This window comes from Choloepus didactylus, chromosome 4 (genome assembly GCF_015220235.1).
Source record: "Choloepus didactylus isolate mChoDid1 chromosome 4, mChoDid1.pri, whole genome shotgun sequence".
In the NCBI taxonomy this organism is placed as follows: domain Eukaryota; kingdom Metazoa; phylum Chordata; class Mammalia; order Pilosa; family Megalonychidae; genus Choloepus; species Choloepus didactylus.
Window position 1 is genome coordinate 7,116,119 of NC_051310.1, and position 20,584 is coordinate 7,136,702.

General features: G+C 55.8%; 1 protein-coding gene across 6 annotated transcripts in view; it reads right to left on the reverse strand.

Annotated features, from left to right (window-relative positions):
• EVL (Enah/Vasp-like) overlaps positions 1 to 20,584 on the reverse strand; it is a 192,849-nt gene that overhangs the window by 13,192 nt on the left and 159,073 nt on the right. For all 6 annotated transcript variants that reach the window (XM_037831893.1, XM_037831894.1, XM_037831895.1 and 3 more), the window contains exons 4-7: positions 10,073 to 10,136; positions 6,074 to 6,144; positions 4,028 to 4,257; positions 3,094 to 3,215 (exon numbers count right to left, since the gene is read on the reverse strand). In XM_037831893.1, the coding sequence (XP_037687821.1) occupies positions 3,094 to 3,215; positions 4,028 to 4,257; positions 6,074 to 6,144; positions 10,073 to 10,136 (487 nt within the window). The remainder of the gene's footprint in view (positions 1 to 3,093; positions 3,216 to 4,027; positions 4,258 to 6,073; positions 6,145 to 10,072; positions 10,137 to 20,584) is intronic.

Here is a 20,584-nt window from a genome sequence, read left to right on the forward strand (position 1 = left end):
CAGCTGGGAAGGCACGTGGCTGGCATCTGCTCTGCGGTTCTGGTTTCAACACGGCTTTCTCCCAGGATGTTCCTCTCTAGGCTGCAGTTCCTCAAAAATGTCACTCTTAGTTGCACTTGTGGTATTTGTCCTCTCTTAGCTTCTCTGGGGCAAGAGTGTGCTTTTAACGGCCGTCTTCAAACTGTCTCTCATGTGCAGCTCCTGTGCTTTCTTCAAGTGTCCCTCTTGGCTGTAGCTCCTCTTCAAAATGTCACTCTCAGCTGCACTGAGTTCCTTCTGTTTGTCAGCTCATTTATATGGCTCCAGTGATTTAATTTAGACCCACCCTGAATGGGTGGGGTAATAGCTCCAGGGAAATGATCCAATCAGAGTCATCACCTACAGTTGGGTGGGGTGCATCTCCACGGAAACACTCAAAGAATTACAATCTAATTAACACTGATAGGTCTGCCCATACAAGAGTACATCAAAGATAATGGCATTTGGGGGGACATAATACATTCAAACTGACACAGTGGTGATGGCTGCAGAACATTATGAATGCCATTAAAGCCACTGAATTCTACACTTAAAATAAAATACAAATTTTAAATGAATAAAACTGAACTAGAAAAAGAAGACAACATAAGGCAGAACAAGCCATTCCACTCCTGTGAAGATTAGATGGGATGAGCATTTGTGAACGTGCTTGGCAGACAGTAGCTCCCAGTAAGTATTAATTTTCTCTCTTGTGCTCCAGTGCATGTCCTCAGAGGGAGGGGACAGAAAATGTGCAGGAACCGTCACTCAAAGGGATTTTTACAAGGGCATTCTCACTGTCAACTTCACCCAGCAGCCATCCCCAGCCTGAACTTCAGAGAACTTGGCTAATCCGGGCTGCCCTGTGCACAGTATGTTTGTTCTCGGTGGGGCCGTGGAGAGCCCACCAGCTTCTTGGCGTCACCCTGGCTCCTGGCAACTGGCCTTTTCCTGTTCTCAGAGAGCAACTTCCTCTCAGCTCAGTGTGAGCCACCTAGGCCAAGCCATTCTTGTTAGCCTGGCTTTGGACTTGGGGAAAGCTTTCACATTTTCTTTCCTATTTGCATGTAAGCGCTTTGAGATGGATTCAGCTCCCTTGCCTGATTTCCCCACGGCCAGGGCTCTAGACAATGGATCTCCCAGCCTTCCCCGGGTACTGTCCCAGCGCTGCCCCTCTGCAGCTCTGCCTGATGGAATGCCCTCCTTTCCCGCCTCAGCCTGGGCAATCTTACTTGTGCTTCCAGGATGGGTGCACGTGGAAGCTCCTCCAGGAAGCCCCCCTGGGTCTCTCCCCCAGCTGTGCAGCCACCTCTGTTTATTGCCATGTGGCAGGTGCCTATAAGCTCGCCCTCCGGCCTTGTATGTGTGCTGGGCCCACTCTGAGGCCCAGGAAGGGCCTGCGCTGTGGATACACCTCATGCTCCCTCCAGCACTTGCGGCAGGTTCCCCTCCTGCTCAGAAGCCCATGGAAGGAAAGCCTGCCTCTGCCTCCGCCACAAAGCGCCAGCCATGCTACTGAACTCTATGAGTCTGGGTTTCCTCATTTCATTCTCCCAGCGCTCTTCGGAGTTAATGAGAGCGAGCAGGATAACATGCGAAGAGCCCTGGCCCACAGAAATCTCACTCAATACTAGCCGGTGTGCAAGGCAGTGGGGAGGAGCCAGGAGATGGAGGGAGGGCAGGAGGGTCCCGTGGGGCGAGGCCCTGTTCCTGGTGCCCAGGGGCCACGGCACCGATAACCAACCTCCGCGCTTCCCCGTCGCCACACCATTTTAAAATAAAATTCAAGCTTTGCCTCCCTCTGGAGAAAGCGCCATCTGATCTCCCCATGGCTCGCGCTTCAGCTGGGGAACAGCAAAGAGCCACTGTGGTGGTGGATGGCCTTAGGCAGGCTGGGAGCTTGGTGTGGATGGAGAGGGGTTTTTTTTCTGCCGCAGGTTGAACAAGCCCCCGGCCACGTGGGTGGGCCAGTTTCCCTCCCATCTCTCAAAGGTAATATCCTCTGGGCTCTTCGTCATTCCTTTTCCTGTGTCTTCCGGAATGACACTATTGGGCTGTGTGCTGGTTTGAATCTATTATGTCCCCCACAAAAGCCATGTTCTTTTTAATCCACTCTTGTGGGTGCAGACTTATTATGGGTATGATCTTTTGATTAGGTTATTTCCATGGAGATGTGACCCACCCAACTGTGGGTAAGACCTTTTAATTAGATTATTTCCTTGGAGGTGTGGCCCCACCCATTCCAGGCGGGTCTTGATTAGTTCACTGGAGTCCTTAAGGGAGCTCAGGGGCTGACACAGACCCAGACGCTGGGAGATGCAGACAGAAAGATGCTTGGAGATGCTAAACCAAGAGATGAAGCCTAAAGGTTGCCCTGGAGAAGCTAAGAGAGGACCCCCAGACACTTAGAGAAACACCCTGGGAGAACAAGCAAGGATACACAGGAGCTGAGAGCGAGAAGCTAAGAGAGACAGAAGCCCAGAGACATTTTGGAAAAAGCCATTTTGAAACCAGAACTCAGGAGCAAAAGACCAGCAGATGACAGTTACGTGCCTTCCCAGCTGACAGAGGTGTTCCGGATGCCATCGGCCTTTCTTCACTGAAGGTATCCTCTTGTTGATGTTGTCATGGCCTCAGAACTGTAAATTTGTAACCTAATAAATCCCCTTTATAAAAACCAATCCACCTCTGGTATTTTGCATAACGGCAGCTTTAGCAAACTGGAATAGGCTGCTACTTTCATCACAGTATTTGGTGTCCTCTGAGCCACTGTAGTACTGAGACCACATCTTATTTTTTATGGACTCTTATGTGCAGGGACTATTCCTCTTTTCCATATCCATTAATTTCTGAAATTATCTCCAAATTTATCTTTGCTCTGGACAGGGCTGGTACATGGCAGATACTTCAGTAATACTTATTAAAATAAAACAAGGAAGGATTTAGATTTTAGAGGGCTTGATGCCTCTGCCCTGGAGAAGGGAAAACTCAATGAACAGTTTCTCCTGCTTGGCTGAACCCAGGTGACAATGGGTTGATTTAGGGAGGCTGATTTAGGGAGGGGAACAAACCCACCTCTTGGCCAGCAGTTTGTTCATTTCTTCCATGAGGCCTCCTCCACCACCCCCGCTGCTCGCCCGGCTGGCGTCAGTCTTTGAGGTCCCACTGGGACTGGAGCCTCCAGATGCATCTTCTGGCTAAATGTAAAAGACACAGCATTTAGACTCTGGCGTTTGTGGCAGGCCAGGTAGCAGCAACTATCTGACGGGACAGAGTGGACTGTGTGAGTGAGTGTCGGTGTGAGTCCTAAAACGGCAGTGCCGGGAGGGCCCTGGGAGGTCTAGTCCAATCTGCCAATCCCACAGGTGAGAAGACCAGAACGCAGGGAGGGTGAGGGTGTGCTAAGGTCAGTGCTGGGCACGCACTCCCAGGTCTGCAGGCCCACAGGTGGTGCCTTTGCCAGGCCAGCCCGGGGGACAATCCTTAGGGACAGGAGACAAATGCTCAGCCCGAGGTCTGAGTAGAGGTGCTCTTCCTGGAGTCTCCTCCAGATATTCTGCTTCCCGGGGAGTTTGTAAAGGGTTAGGGAAGAAGAGCTGAGCCAGATGGAACTGATTTCTCCGACACAGCTTGGTATAGTGGAAAGAGCCTCAGACTGGAATTTAGGAGACCCAGAGCTTGAGAACAAATCCTGCAATTTACCAACTGCGATGCGAGCAAGTCCTTTAGCTGCCTATTCCTCAGTTTCCTCATTTATAAAGGAAAAAATATTTCTTGTCCTACTTTGTAAAGATAACTGAGGGATCAACAGCAATTTATAAAACTTAAACGCAGCACCGTATAGTTTACCAAGATGTGCCAGGCGTTTTCTCACTTAACAACAATTTGCAGAGAGGCGGTGTGTCCGCAGTGCTGGGAGGGCAGGGTCTGGCCAGTGATGGGCACTTGGCCCCTTCCCCGGGCTCTCCCACTACCCCCCACCCCCCACCCCCTGTCCCGGGACTCTTACCCTCTGGACTCTTCTCAGCTTGGCCCCAGCCAGGGCTGCAGCCAGTCCTGACACGGAGCCCTCGTCGTGGTTGGTCCCTGGGGCTCCACCCGCTGGCAGTGGGGGTGGGGGAGGTGGGGTGGCTCCAGAGGGGGGAGGTGGGACAGGGGGTGGGGGTGGAGGTGGCGGCCCGCTGCACGTGAGGGGCGCGCTGGCTGCAGATGAAGGGTGTCCTGGTGGGAGGACGGGCCCTGCAAGGCGACAGTGGGCTTGTCAGTCCCCAGCCCCCACCTGCTGGCCAAACCTGCCGTCCTCATCTCAGGTCCCGAAAGGGAAGGACAGAAGGCAATCTGCTCCTTGGAGGGACAAGTTGCAGCTCAGAATCTGTCCCTTGCAAGAAGGCCCCATGGGAAGAACTTGGCCCTGTTCCAGTCACTCCCTACTTCTGTCTCCTTTTGGCACCCTGGGGCCCAGCAGACCCAGCGTCACATGCCTGCTTAACATTCCTTGAGCTCGGCAACTTTCTCCTGCTCCAGTCATGCTTTTCCGGGGGGAGAGGAGGCTCTTTGGTGGCACAAATTGTGCCTTTTTTTCTTTTCTGCTCCTTCTAAGTACCTAGCACCATCCTAGCCTCAGCAGATGTTGTTCCCCGAGCTACAATTACAACTGACCCTTGGCCTTTGGGGCTGGTGGCAGGTAACTCTGGGTCACATGGCTGACTGGGGTCCATGCCAGGGCAGTGCTGAATGCGGGTGTAATGGGCTCCTGGAGGGGGCAGGTGGTCGCCCACCACCCATCATCCAACCACCCCCCGGCCAGCACGCCGAGCTGTGAGACGGGCAGGGTGCTGTGCTCGGTGCAGGGGGATGATGGTGAGGAGGAAGGCCACAGGTTCTCTGCTATGGAGCTCCTAGCCCTGTGCAGGACACTCACCTAGGCACACTGATGAATGCAAAGTTTTAACAGTGACAGGGTGATGCGTGCTACCTCGGCATATAAAATGGGGCTCTGGAGAGGGTGGCCAGACTTCCTGGAGGAAGTGATGACTGCCGGGATAGGACAGGGAGCAGGGGTTAAGCTCAGTCAAGGGGTCAGGTGCAAGGAAGGAGAGAAGGGGTGTGTGTTTTAGGCAGGGAACAGCAGGGGCAAAGCTGAGGGCAAGAGGAGCCGGGAGCCCCGGGAGGAGCAGAGTGGGAAGGAGGACATGGGCGCAGTGGGCTGGGCAGGAGTGCGGGAGCCCAGGCTCAGGGCCGGGTGGGTCCAGGAGCCACGGGGAGGGGCCACCCAGTTACGCGGCCAGAATGGCACTGAGAGGTGGGTGTTCTGGCTCTGGTGGAGGAGCAGGGAGGCCCGGGGGGGACATGGCCGCGCAGTCTGGGTGAGAGGTGGCAGTGCGAGCTGGCATGCTTGCCAACTGGGGCTGGGCTTTCTTCTCCGTGAAAGAGGAGGACATTCACCTGCTCCTTTCACAGGATGTTTGTGAGAATTAAGCAAGACAAAGAATATGGAAACTTTGTAACGTATAAAGCACTGTCTATCTGCTCACGTTGCAGATTTCTAGAAAGCCGTTCTCTTCCTCCTTTAATGAGCTAAGTTCCATCAACTAGAGGCAGCCACGTAGCCACTGCTGTCTCTGACCCCCTCCCTCCGTGTGCCTTTAGCACATGCACTAAACCCGGTTGCAATGTGCACCATGTGGCAGTACAAAGGCCACTCTGTTTGTCTGTCTTCTCGACTGTGCAATGAGCTCCCTGGGGGCAGGGCTGTGTCTGCCTCATGTATCTTTGAGTCCCAAACCCTCAGCACGGTGCCCGGCATGTGGCAGGTGAATGAGTGGCAGGATGGCCAGCAGGGTGGGGGCAGTGGCGGCCCGGGCTGAGCTGTCACCCCCGCCTCTGCTCTGTGTCCCCCCCGCCCTCATCTGAAGATGTGACCATCCTTCTCAGAGACCTATGCGTCGGCAGCCCCTCATGGAGGGCCCGGCGGGCCTGGGCACCTTCCCTGTGAGGGGGCTGCGGCCCGGGCAGGGTGGCACAGGAGCTGGGCCCGGAGGGGCGAGGAGCTCACCTGTGGCCGAGGTCCTTCTCTCCAGAGACTCCTGGCGCTGCTGCTGGTGCTGCTGTGGCTCCATCACTTGCCTGAAACAACAATGCGCTGTCTGACTTCCCCCGGCCCGGCTCCGCGTCAGGTTTCAGCAGCACCACCCGAGAGCCCGCTACGTGCCTGGAGAGGTGAGCCCAGACCTGGGCTGGCTCATCCTGCCGCTGGCGCCAACAGCCAGGGCTGGCTGCCCCCGTTTAACAGATGAGGGAGGCAGGAGACACGACTGTACCAGCGAATGCTGAAGCTTCCTGACTCACGGGGCAGCCTGCACAGGGAGCGCTCACCAAAGGTGAAGCGGCCAGCTTTCCCTGGGCCTGGTGGGCCTGGCTTCGTGCACCCGTGGCCTCGGCAGACCTGGCCTCACAAATACCAGCTCTTGCTGCACCTGGCTAGGTGCCCGGCGCCAAATCGGGCATTGCTGGTGGAAAACGGAGCCGGACACTAAGGCTGCGTGTCCTCACTTCCACCAGCTGCAGGCCTGGCTTCCTTTTAGGGGCCCATCTGGGGCAGCTGCCTGGTGGGAACGAGCACCCCAGCTCCTCAGTCACAGTGATTTGTTGCTGTTGTTATTATTTCTCTTTATTTTACGATCCGTATGCTGTGCTCTACCATTATGGCTTTAAATTTTCATTTTGCCCATCAAGTTTCAAAAGAATAGTTTATTACATGTCTTAATAAAACATTAAAAATATTTACAAATTCAAAACAGATGTTCCATAGCTGAAAAAGTTCACCTGACCATTCATTACAGCATTGTTCTAGCATTGCCACTGGGTTGATTCTTTTCTCCCAAGTTGCTAATGGGGGCGAGTGTCCCCAGGCAGCCTGCACTGTCCATTACATTAACTATATTTAATTCTGTATCTGCAACTGGTTAAGCTTTCAGCTATAGCAAATTAACTTATGGAGTCTACAGATGGAGAGCCGGGGTTATAGCCACATTGGTTTTGAAGATAGCAATTTAAAAAATTATTCGCCACAGCTATAGAATTTAAATAAGTAGGGAAAACATATCTAAAGGTAATGTTATTTTACTGAGTTAGACAATAATAGCTTTTTAAAAATCATCAAGCGCTGACAAGGCCAGTTCATAAAATAAGGAACACCGGTCATGTAAATAAGCAAGGTGCAAACTGAAAATAGTCTCTCCAAAAGGTATACACTGTACACCCATAATCCTGTCATTTGTCTTTGGCAGCCTCAAAAGAAAATGATGACTTGAAACAAATTTTCTTAGAAAAACACTTCCATAGAAGTTACTGTTAAAGTAGGCAGAAATGTGTAATGCTCTGCAATATACAGAAATCGTCCCACCTTACGGCCGAAAGACCAGGGTAAGATGCTCTCCCTCTCCCTGCCATCTGTGTTGCCACTCGAGAAGCACGTGGGTGTGAGGGGTGCAGCTGTCACACGTGCTGGCTGTTCACTCAGGCCCGAGTGGCTGCAGGAGGCTCTCAAAGGCTTGTCAAGGCCAGGGACCTGCAGCCACACCCACAGGACCTGGGGCGGGACCCTGGAGGAGCAGGAGTCTTAGGAGACCCTCCAGCGGGACAGCAGCAAGGTGTCAGCCACCCTGCGCTGCGGGGGCCAGGGCAAGGGGTGCTGTGGGGCCACCCTGGGCTCCAAGGGAGAGTGCCGGTGCAGGAGGGCAGGGGGCTGGCACGGTCCTTGGTTCCTGGGGAGCCCGTGCTGCTCTGGTGCCTGCAGTGAGCCTGGCCTGGAGTGGGGTCTGCGAGTACAGAAGGGGGGAGGGACAGCAGGAGGAAGAAGGTAGGACTGTGTCCGCTCGCTTGCATTTTAGAGCTGGGTAAAAGGGGACCCAAAGACGATTGCTGCAAAGCAGCTAGCTTTCTGGCTCTAGTTCTGGGGTGCATGGCTTTGTGACCAAGGGCGGGTCACTTCCCTTTTCTGGGCCTCGCCTTCTCTGTAAAACAAGCAGGACATGTTTCATGGGGTTCTCATGAGGATTACGCCTGACGCCTACAAAATCACGAGGATGGTGTATGAAAAGCCCCCAGCAGTTCCTGCATGAGCTGCTCTGTCCAAACTGCCAAATCATCACCCAAACCTCCACCTCCCCAGCAAGGTGCATGTTCTCAGAAATGTGTGGTCCAATGAAGAGGTTTGGAAACATTTAAAAATCTGGTTTGAACTGACAATAACCAGTCATATGCGAACAGCAAGATCCCGGAGGCTGGGGTGACCCTGAGGAGGTCCTGGGCCTCTGGCGTCACGTGAGCCTGCAGGGGGCCAGCTGCCCCTGTCTGCTCTGCGGTCCGACTCCCGCAGCTCACGGACGGATGGCCTGGGGCCCCCAGCTCCAAGACGGCTACTGCAGCAGAACAGAACTCACATTCCACCGGGCCAAGGGATAAAAACAGCGCAGCGTTTCCGCAGTTCTGAGCAAGTACCGAAGGCTCTATTTTGCATCTGCCTGCCTCAAGTCCAGGGGCGCCGGCCATGAGGCGCTCACCCCTGTACCTTCTGGGTACGGCAGCCGAGGGGTAAGTCAGTCCTGGCCCTGCCTCCGACTCCCTGGCTACTTTGGGTAGGTTATTCCGTTCTCTGAGCCTCAAGGGGCTCACTGGGGAGCAGCAATGGTGGTAAGGACCCTGCGGCGAGGGCGCGGGTTAGAGTGAGACAAAGCGCACAACGGCCCTTGGTAGACCGCAAAGCCCTGCGTTCACCAGAGAGGCCAGAAAACAGCCCTGGCGACTCAGCAGGTAACAGTGAACCCCTCACACCCATAGGCACCCGGAGAGCACTCTCGCCATCACGTCATTTGTTTGGGACAGTAGAGCAGGGGCCAGCACTTTTCTTTTCAAATGGGGAAACAGGACTAGAGAGGCAGCCTGCCCAAGGTCATAAAACCAGAAGGAGCCTGAGAGATCATTCAGCCCATGGCTTCCATTTCTCAGACCGTCGGGGTGAGGTTAGCGGAGAGAGTCTCAGAGAAGGCCTGGGCCAGGGGAAGGCTGGGACAGGGCAGAGGTTGCTTTCTCGACTCCTGGCCCAGGCTCTGCTTGAGTCTAGTCAAGACACCTGACGCTGCCTCTTCTTCTCCTAACCTGGGGAGAACAGACGGGCCCTCACCTGCTCTCTCTGGACCTGAGATTTGCGTCCTGGCCAGCAGAGGTGGGGTGCCCACTGTGCACACAGCAGACACGGGTTGGGGTCCTGGCCTCTTCCTGGAGATGTGACCCTGGGGATGCCCCTCCTGCCTCGAGCCCCCAGCAGCTCTTTGGGACAACAGCCCCGGCCATTTTGTCAGCTCTAACATTCTAGAAGTGCCTTGGAGGTGGGGGATAGTTTCTGTGGTCTGAAATCACATCCGAAGGCTGGGCCCAAGGATGACAACAAACTGTTAGGGAGCACCTACGGTGCACCAAGCACTTTTGCGGCCTCAACCTGCTTTGACCCTCAGCTGGGGGGCAAGTGGGCAGGGGATGGGGTCCCCAGGGCACCGGCAAGGGCAAGGCGGGACAGGCCTTCTCAGGTCTTCTCACGGAGTGTGGTGGCCAAGGCCAAGGGTCTCGGACTCAGACAGGCTTGGGTGGGTCTGGGCAGGACGGTCGTGTCTCTGCCCACGTCCGGCCGTGTGGCCGTGGCAAGGCACTCAATCCCTCCCCACCACATGTGGAGGGGACTATGGCCCCCAACTCCTCTCGCACTGGGCAAGGTTGAAAGGACCACACACAAACCACACTTTGGCCACTGCCGGCCCAGCCTGAATAACCAGAAGCTGATGGTGCTCTTGGAGACACGCCACAGACTCTCATGGTCACTCCTGGCCTCTACTTCTGGGGACCACTGTGATGAACCTGTTCTCGCTTCCTCTCTGCTCTGGACTGTTTCCTGCGCCCCCACTTTGTGTCTCTGGGAATCCTGGCTGTGGCTGTAGGGGTGTCCTCTGCTTGCTGACAGGTGCCACCAGGCTGGCCATGGCGGGCAGGGGGGCGTTACCTTCTCTGGAGGTCCATCTCGTCGGGAGAAGGGCCATTCTGGGCCTGTCGCTGGGTGGAGGGGCCTGTGAGGCAGAGAAGACAAAGACACAGAGGTTAGTAGAAGGATGAAGGCCCTGGCAAGGAAAGCTGTCCCCGTGTCCATCTCTGCCCCTCCCGGTTGAGGAAGAGATGCCCGACCCTCTTTCTGAAGCCGACTCTATCACCTGCACCACCCTCCCTGGCCTGCGAGTCTTCTCTCTCAGCTCTTTCTCCCTCTCTCAGGGCTCTTCCCTCTGAGCCAATATGCATGATCAGATTTTCCACATGGTTATGGTAATCTCTTTCAGCTCCTGACCCTCTCCTCCCCCTCACCACATTTGCTGTTCCCACCTCCTCACGTGCCACTGTCTCCCAGACTCGATGAAATCTGGCTTCTGACTTGTCCGTGTCCCACAAAACTGTTCTAACTAACATCACCAGCGGACTTGTTGCCAAACCCAAGTGGATCCATTTTTATTCCACTCTCTTCTTAAAATCAGAAGATTTCTGAGCAAAGGGGTGACAGAGCTTCCACCCCAGGTCTCCCTGGCCTGCAGCCTGGCCCTGCTGCCCGGGCCGCGGAGTCTGGAGTGCAGGCGGGGCTGTCTGCCCAACCAGAGGGGGCACCTCCCAGTCCCTGCCTGCACCCCGGACCTGAGGCCCGCCGCGGAAACTTGAGTGCTGGATGAGGCCGGCGCTGGGAGACGGGGCAGGGCTCCTTTGTGGCTGCACCACATTTCAAAATAAAACCTTGGCTTCTGCCTGAACCGGAGAAAGAACTGATTGTCTTCCTCACTGCCAGCTCAGGTGTCAGCTGGGGAACTGCAGAGAGGCACGGCGGGTGAGGGACTTCGCAAGCTGCTCCCACACCTTACTGATTTGCCGGGAAGGAGTTCTGTCTCACCCCAGGATGTGACAGGGGCACGGCCCCACAACACCATCACCTGGGGGAGATCAGTTTTCTCTCCTACTCCACTGAGGCCCAGAGTTGTTAGTGCTCCTTCCCTCCTCATTCTTGGAAACAAAAGCAATTAATATGACAACACTAGTTTATAGCAGTGTAAAGCACTTTCCTTCACTTAATTTTAATTCTCACAGTCCTGTTAGACATGAGAACTTGAAACAGGTGGGGAAGTTAGGGCGAGAAAGGTTAAGCAACTTGCTCAGGGTCTCATAGATAGATGCAAGTAGCAGAGTCAGATTCAAACCACCTGCAAAATCCCTTTTTTTTCCCTTAAATTCAATCACACTGTGGTATCGGATGAGAACAACTTGAAGAGCCAAGGGGGTAGACTGACATGCTCCCGGAAGGAAAGCCATGGGCGCCAGGGGCTGAGCCCGCAGGCTGTGCCACTAGGCCCTGCCTGTCCTCCAGTCTCCTCCATGCAGCCCACAGGGGTTGCCTGGGCCTGAGCCACTCGGCTGCTGCCCCAGCCCTCTCAGGTGCTCTGGTGTCAGCAGCGCCTGCCCCCGAGCCCACGTCCCTGTCCTGGAGACCTTGTCCGGCACCCTGGGTCAGGCCTGGAGCCCCCTCCTCTGGCCACCGGTCACTCGCACCGTCTCCGCGGTGGTCTGCTGTGGCCCTGCACTTGGGAGCCCTCCTCCCAGCGCCCTCAGCCATTCCTCCAGAGGTGCAGGAAGGCCGGCAGGAGGCCCCGAGGGCCCCAGGCCCTGCGTTCAAGACATACTTCAAAATTAGACAGCTGGAATTTTAAGACGCTACAGAGAGGGAGGCGAGAACACCTGTGGCACGGGGCCTTCCGTTCTCCTGAAACTGAGGAAATCTTGGTGTTTTATGCTGCAAGGATCCATGACAAGACGAGGCACAGCACCTTGGTTTTATGTATTTACTTATTTTTGATCTTTATTTTCCCATTTTTTAAATTGTGAACTTTAACATACATACATAACAGTAATAACTTTCAATGTATGAGTTCACAAGCAGTTAGAGAGCAAATCTCAAAGAATGTCATGGGTCACAGTTCTACAACTTCAACCATTTCCATTGCTGTAAAATATAACACACATACAGAAAGGTGTCATCTCTCGGGGTACAGCTCAGCAGCAGTCATATATGTAATTTCAAAAATTGTCATGGGTTACAGTTCCACAATTCCAGTTCTTTCCTTATGATGCAGTACAAGGTATATACAGAAAGGTGGAGACCTTCGAGGCACAATTCAGTGAGCAGCTGTAGAGCAAATCCCAGAGGAAGCCATGGGCCACAGTTCCACTGTGTCATTCACCTCCTTCCAGCCATTCCAACAGCCCAGCCTCCAAAAATATAAATATAATGATACAAAGTTTCAGTATTCGTAGACCTTTGTTCAATCTTATCTTGTTTGTTGCTACCTCTTCCTCTCACTTAATCTCTTTCTCCATCTTCAGGGGTGTCTAGGCAGTGAGCACCCTAACTTGTTCATATGGAAAGGGGCTGCATCTGATTGTTGATCTTAAAGAGGCCGTTGCCTCTGGGTTTTAGGACTTGTCTGGCATAGGAACACTCTGGTGGATTTAAGTTTCTGAGAGAGGTAACTTAGTGAGTGAATCTTTTACAGACTCTCAGGTAGGGACCTAGGTATTTGGGGGCTTCTTTAGGTGAGGGCCTGGCATACTGAGACCATTTGGGATGTCTGGCTGGAGCTTGCATCAGAGAATCCCCCAGGATGGCCTCTCGACTCTATTTGGGATCTCTCAGCCACTGTGACCTCGATTGTTACCTTCCTTTTTCCAACCCTTGTGGTCAAGAAGGCATTTCAATCCCTCACCGCCAGGGCCAGGCTCATTCCTGGGAGTCGTGTCCCATGTGACCGGGGAGATTCATTCCCCTGGGAGTCGTGTTCCTCGTGGTGGGGAGCTTAATGAATTTACTTGCTAAGTTGCAGCTGCTTGGTTTTCTACAGAGGAGGGAATGAAGGCCCAGCGAGGTGGGGCTCGCCCGGCACCACCAAGGCACCTGCAGCCCACATGGGCCGTCCACGTCTCTTCACCCCAGCGGGGCCTCACTGTGCCCCCTGGCCACAGCTGTCCCCATGGCAGAGTCAGGGAGGAAGGGCGAGCAGGGCCTCTCCCCTGGAAATGCCTACGGGCTCCTGGGAGACCCCGGGCAGCAGCGCACTGCCAGGGGCTTCCTGGGGCATCTCATGAAATCTCAGGTGGGGACAGCGCATGAAAGCAGCCAGGCGCCTGCCCGCCCCCTCTCCAGGCATTGCAGGCCATCTCCCTGGGTGACAGGAGGCCAAGCCAAGGGTGCAGGAACCTCATGCTTCCTGAGCCACAGGTGGAAACGCTGCGCCCAGCTCCAGCCAGCACCTGGCGTCCAGGGCAAGGGTGCAGGTGGGCGTCCCAGCTCTGTCTCCCCTCCCGCATCTCTTCATTGGTCACTGAGTCCCCCTGACAATGTGCCTGAGATTGCCCCAGCACCTGCCCACCGTGCCCCTCAGCGGACCCCTGGGAGCCTGCCCGCCCTCTCCCCGGCAGTGCAGCCAAGTGCTCCCGTGAAAACACAGACCGGCCCCTACAGGTCTCGGCCCAGCTCCTCAAGTAAGACCACAGGCCCTGCAGGCCCCAGTGCGCCCCTGTGACGTCCCTATAGGGACAGAGCCCCAGGCACAGGCAGAGCCCCTCAGTCCACCTGGACCAGCTCTCCTCCCATCACTTACCTGCCACGTCTTCAAGGCCCACCCCCAAAGCTGCCTCTTCCAGGAAGCCTCCCTAAGCCCCCACACTCCTCCCCATGGCTCCCTACCCAAGCGCCTCATAAACTACAACTTCCTAAGCAATCTGAGCAGGACTGGGCGCAGGCCTCACCTTCCCCATGAGAGTCGGAGGTTGCCCCTCGTCACCACGCCCTGCTCGGGCCTGGCTCACACCAGATCCTGGGCAGGCTTTACTGAACCAGGTGTGAAGGTGAGAGAGGACTTGGGGAAGGAAGTGGGCTGAGCTGGCTCAGATGAAAATTGGAAAAACCTAGGAGGTAATACCAGGCCTAGATAGGATCCCCCAAATCCATGCTTGTTCAAAGAGGAGGCCCCTCAAGGTGGACCCCAACCTCATTGGACCCTGCCAGCACCTGGTACCCTCTGCTGACCCATGGCCCCAGGGGTGTGAGGCTGTAGAATTGCTTTCGTCCCGAGGACCGTGGCTCTGCAGCTCCTCCTGGGATCTCATGGGTGCCTGTTTTAGTTTGCTAATGCTGCAGAATGCAAAACACCAGAGATGGATAGGCTTTCATAAAACGGGGGTTTATTTCACTACACAGTTACAGTCTTAAGGCCACAAAGCATCCAAGGTAACACCTCAGCAATCGGGTACTTTCACCGGAGGATGGCCAATGGCGTCCGGAAAACCTCTGCTAGCTAGGAAGGCAGCTGGCATCTGCTCCAAAGCTCCGGCCTCAAAACGGCTTTCTCCCAGGACGTTCCTTTCTAGCAAGCTTGCTTCTCTTCAAAACATCACTCCCAGCTGCACTCTCTTCAGTCTCTTTGAGTCAGCACATTTATATGGCTCCACTGATCAAGGCCCAACCCGAATGGGCGGGGCCACACCTCCGTGGAAATATCCCATCAGTTATCATCTACAGTTGGGTGGGGCGTATCTCCGAATCCAAACATTCCAACTTAATCCCCACTATTATGTCTGCCCCACAAGATTGCATCAAAGAATATGGCTTTTTCTGGGGGACATAATACATTCAAACCGGCACAGTGCCCCTCCTGGGCACACCAGGGTGTGGCCGACTCTTGTTTAAGGATCGCGTCTGAACGGGCTTGTCCGTCTACTCTGGGCCAGGCAGCCTGAGGGACAGGACACGGGGCTGGGAGCGAGAGGACCTGGCTCGAGTTCTGTCCCACCGCTTCCCGGCTGTGCGGGCCCGGCAGAGCGTGCCTGTTGCACTAGCAGCCGTGATAATCATCGTCACGATGCTCTCTCACAGGGCTGCTGTGAGGGATACGGGAATTGCAGGAAAAAAGCACTTGGTAAATGTAAAGCCATCAAAAACGTTAGTTTTTCTTTATTTAAGGCAAATTCTCTGGTTGACCTTTCCACTGAGTCAGAAATTTTTTAATTTTACTAACCTCCCTGTGTCCTTACAAACCTAAATGGCCCTTAAACCCCCCGCTGGTTTGCCTGTGCTGCTAAAAAGGCACCTCGCTTTCCAATTCATGGGGTGCTGTCTTCTCTCCAGCGTCCCCCGGGCCTTCGTTATCCGGCTGGGCCCACTACAGCCCCCGGAGGGTGCAGGGTGTGTGAGAGTGGCTCTGAGAGGCAGCGAGGCTTGCCCAAGGACATGGGTGCTGGCTCAGTGTTGTAATTTTCTTGGCCTGGGAGCCGAGCTGCTGAGACGCAGGGCCCTGGCCCACCAGCCATGCACTCCAACCAAGACAAAGCTCACCTTCACTCCTTCACCTCAAACAAGTTTGCCAAAGTCAAAATAAAGAGCCTATTCAACACTATAGAAAAGAAAAAAAGAGACAGGGGCATTGGCGGTGGCGCACTGGACAAAGACCTGGAAAAGCACTGGTGTTCCGCAGGTCAAGCCCAAGGCACCCGAGCTCACTTCCCGGGAGCCGGCCGGGGCGAAAGCTGGGACGGGTGAGACCAGACCTGCCTGAGTGAGCCCCCCTCTGGACACCAAGGCAGGCGCAAGGGGACAGAGTGAGAACCAGGAAAACCCGAGTCCAGGCTTGGCTGCTCCAGAACATGCCAGGCTGTGATGCTTCCAGGCAGGAGCTGACGTCTGTCCCTCACGGCAGCCCATTTTCCAGCTCAGGTCTGAGTTCCATGCAACACCTGCTCCTCCCAAACACGTGGTGACTTGGGAGGTGGGGCACAGAGGAGAAAATGAGGCAGAGGGGAGCAGAGTGCAGGGCCAGCCTTCAGCCACGTGCCCACCTGAAGGGCAGCAGGCAGAGGAGGGTGCGGAGGCCGGCTGAGCAGCTGGGGGCTGCCTCAGAGTGCCGGCGGCTCACAGACTCAAGGGGAGCGTCTGGACCCACTGCTTTTGGCAGAGGTGTTGGCCAGACGGAAGGAGAGAGTGGAGCCAGGAGGGCGGCAGGAGGTGGGGGGGTCTGTGATCTGGGACTGTCCCTGCCCAGTACTCATGAAGACTTTGGGTAAATCGGTTCCCCTTCTCCTCCGTTGGTTTCCCATCAGTTGGGGATGCTAAAGAGCCCCGAATGTCCTCAACAGGCTGTGCAGGAGGAGGGTGCAGCTGTGGCTTGTGTGGCACTGAGAGACCTCTGCTATCTTAGGTCTTTGACCCAAGGGTTTGGTAGAGGATGCCAACGCATGTCCTATTAGCTTCCAGAACACTGCCCTTGTCTAACAGAAAGAGACGAGAGGAAAATCGACAAGGGCCAATCGCCAGGCCCCAGGATGCGGCCTCCCTCCGAGGCAGGAAAATGAAACTGGACAGAGCTCTCACCCCCGGCCCGCTCCCATACAGCCTCGCTGATGTGCCGAGGGTCAGGCGACAAGGGCCCGGGCAGGGCTGGGCCCGGGGTGGGGTTGCAGCCCTGTGCAGACAACACTGCCCCACGGGGCTCTGCTATCATCTAAGACAGGCCCCCATGGCTGCACACACCAGGGAAGGCAGAAAAAAGAAAATAGGCAGAACAGGCTGGTGTTTAATCTCCGGGGCCACGACTGTTCTGTTTGCCTCCATGATCTCAGCACCCAGTGCGGTTCATCACAAATGTGCCTCCGGAGCCTCGGGAGCTCACAGCAGGTGAGACACCGTCCGTTACCACTGGTGGTGCTCGGGAAACGCGTCGCCAGCATGGGGGGAGTCAGAGAAGAAGAGAACCACATTTATCGAGCCTCTGCCATCTGCTGGTCTTGGTCCCGTGCCCAGAACCCCACACAGGACACTAGTTAATCTTCACACTGGCCCTGCAGCCTGGGTAGATCTCTATTGCGTTCAGCTGAAAGCTGAGGCTGGGGAACTTAAGTGACACCTTCTTGATGGTACATCGGGAGGTGAGCCCAGGGCTCAAACACGAAAGCTAAGGCCTCCGACTGGCTCATCATGACCAAGTGCACAGCAAGCACACGCCACTGAGCTTCTCTGCCCCCCGAGGAAGCCGGGGCAGGAGGGAACGAATGGGAGAAGAGAGGAGGATGCCAAGGAGGAGCAGGAGGAGCTGACCAGAAGAAACGGCTGGGGAGAAGATGAGCCAAGGGGGCTGGAGGTAGAGGGAGAAAAGGCCCACGGAAAAGGAAGAGGGTGCTCACTGTGGCCTCGGAAGTGGGAGAGACCACTGCACGGAGAATCCTGGCCAACTCCTTTGTAGACAGGAGCTGCAGTCATACCTTGCAGCCTCTCAGCACCCACTGCCTGCTGGATGCCACTGCCTCGGTGGCCCTGCCATGAGGCACCTGGGAAAGGAGTGTGCATACAAGTGCTTGACCCTGCTGGATGCCACCGCCTCGGTGGCCCTGCCATGAGGCACCTGGCAAGAGGTGTGCACACAAGTGCTTCTGTCCCTGGGTAAAGGTCTGGACGGTGATCCGCAGAGCTGAGGGCCACTGGTCCAGCCTCCGTGTGATGGGCTGAAATCCCACCAGGCAGGACATCAGCACTGGCTTAAACAGCCCCAGCAGAAAGAAACTCCAGGGCCGGGGGCAGGACAGGTCTCTACCTCCTTAAAGGGCTAGAACCCACCTCGCCAGGGCTGCCCCCAAGGGCCTGGCTCTCTCAGCCAGTCAGGAGCAGACGGGCAAACTTCCGAGTGATGGCCAGGCAGCCTGTGGCCATCTGAGACTGGGGAAGACAGCCCCAGTGCTCCCACTGCCCCTCGTTCCATGTCCTGTCCCTCTGGACCCCGCTGTCCTCTTCTGGACAGTTCCAGCTCACAGAGAACCCCTCAGAGGAAGCTTGGAGCCAGGAGACTGCACCCTGGGCAGTCCCCTCCCTCGCCAGCCTCAGCTTCCAGAGTGAGGAGGACGGAACCGGTGGTCTCCTCTCGCTCTAAATCTCCACAATTTTAAAGGACACAGAAACAAAGATACCAACATGGCAGCAGTGGCAACCTCTTGAGAGTGGGGTTATTTTCTTCTTTCCGAAATTCCAAATCACCCACAAGAAGCATGTGTCACCTTGTTGGGAGGCAACGGGTGGCTAAAAGCCCCAAAGGGGACAACTCTCTGCCTCCTGTGCCCCCCCTGAGGCAGGGCTGGGGCAGGCTGGGGCAGGCTGGTGACCCTCCTGAGGGGCTGCACCCGAATTTATCCAGCCCACCTCGGAGTGGGCAGATGAGGCCAGACCCTCCGCACCCTTCCTCCTGCCCACGCACCAACACCAAGGAGGCTCCGGGATGGGGGCGGCTGAGTTCCTGGTTGGTCTCCATAGGAAAGGCATCCCGTGGCCTCCTGAACAATGGAACCTGAGAGCCCAGGAGAGCCAGACAAAGGATCCAGCCCTGGCCCAGTGATGCCTGCTGGAGTTTCTGGCTGGCAAACGATAGCCACCGGGCTAGGCTGGGCAGAGTCCCAAACCTGGCTGCGGGCCCCCCTTCTCCTTTCCCCAGAGGCCCCCACATTCTGCACTGCCTGGGCCAACTCCCCAGCACGCCTCTCCCTCCCAACTCATGGCTCCCCTTGTCCTCAGAGGTCCCAGGGAGTTCTCCAGAGGAAGCAGGAGTCCCTATCGGAATGGGGTCTGGGTCTGCGTCCCAGCCCTGGTTGTGCCACTACCCTAGCGTCACTCAGCCAAGGCTGCACAGGAACTGGTGGCAGAGCTGGGGCCGGTGCCCGGGACAAAAGTCTCCAGCCCAGGGCTCTGTCCACACAGCACAGGGACACGCAGCTCTGGCTGAACAAGCAACTCCCTCCCCACCTGCGTGAGCTGGTGCTTAGCCTTCTCCCCAGGCTGGTTCAGCAGGAGATAAACACCTGACTTCCCCTCTCCCTATTTTAATACCAATTTCATTATTTGATTAAAGGTGACCTGTGTGAATTTTCTAGTGCTTTTTCTACCCAGTCCTTACTGCTCAAAGAGGGCTGATATATAAGGGAGCTTTTGCATTTTAGTTAGCCCAACAGATCCAACTAATTTATCACCCACTAAAATCATGCAGAAGGCCCTCCCACCTGGGCCCTGGTCTGCCCTTCAGCTCAACTCCACGGCGACCAGTGGTCACAGCCAGGTCTCGGTAGTGCTGGAGGCCCGCGGAGCAGGAAGGCTTCATTTGCAGATGGGGAGACGGACACTCAGAGAGAGGTGACTGCCCACGGCCACCAAGCAAGAAGCACCCAGCAGCCACACAATTACCCAAAACGACAGAAGAGGAGGGGCCTGGGGATGCCACCTGGATGCACATGAGCAGTGCAGCCTACCTGCAGCCCTCTCCCCTCACCGCGAGGGTGGGCTTCTGGGGCCCCAGGAAAGGGCAGGGATTTGTCCAGGGTCAGGATGTGAACCAGGAGCAAAGCCAGGCCTTGAGCTCAGGGCTCCCAACTCCCGGAACAGAACCCCTAAGCAGCCTGCTTGCCCTCCTCAAGCTGGGGGCCTCAGGTCAAGTTACTTTCCTAGTAAAATATTTTTTCTCCCTTTCCTAATAAGCTCATTTCAGGACACAAAACAAGCCCTGAAGATAATCTCTAACAGAATAAAACTCAGTAATAATTTGCTATACCTTGGTAGTTTACAAAGCACCTTTGTGTGATTTTTGTGATTAATCTACCCAATGTTATTAGCTGGGCCCATTAGCCCTATTTTATAAAAGGGAAACTGGGGGGACTGGGGTGAGCGACTTACGCCAGGCTACCTGCCTTCAAGCAGAGGTGCAGCTGCTGCTGGAATCCAGGCTACCTGAAGCCCACCCACGCACTGTGCCGCGACCACCCTTTCTGCACGGGCCTCCCTGTAAAAGCATCTTAGAAATCAACCAGACACCTCGCCCCAAGACCCAGAGCTCATGCCCCCACCGCCCAGTCCCACCCCAGGAGCAGCTGGGAGGAAAGAAAGGGCCCGGGAGGAGCAGGAAGGAGGGGAGAAGCTCCTGTCACCTACAGTTCACTCTGCAAAGCACGGTGCAGTCACAGTGGCAGAAGCAGAAACACTGGAAGGTCCACTCCCTGCTGAGCATTACGGGCAGGGCCTCCTCTGCACAGCCCGCGGGCAGTGCCTCCCGCTTCCTGGCACCTACCTTTTCCTCCACAGCTGCCGGCTTCCACAGTGGGTAACTGATCCGCTGTCCAGCCGTCAGACGGGCTTTAGCACCTCAATCTTTAATGCCGTGCCCAGCTGGCCTATCAGAGCCCTCCTGTCTACACCTGATTCCAGCAGACTCTGGGGGCCCTGTGGGAGGATCCAGACCCCTTGGGGAGCCCAGTCCATGGGTCTCGGTGACACCAGGCCCTCCTCTCACCCCTGTAGGCAGTGGGATGGGGCAGGGTGGATGCCGAGCCAGAAGGGAAGAGGTGACCCACCAAATGAAGAATTCCCCAGGGCCTGTTCAACATGGCCACCAGGTTCCCCCTGGCATTC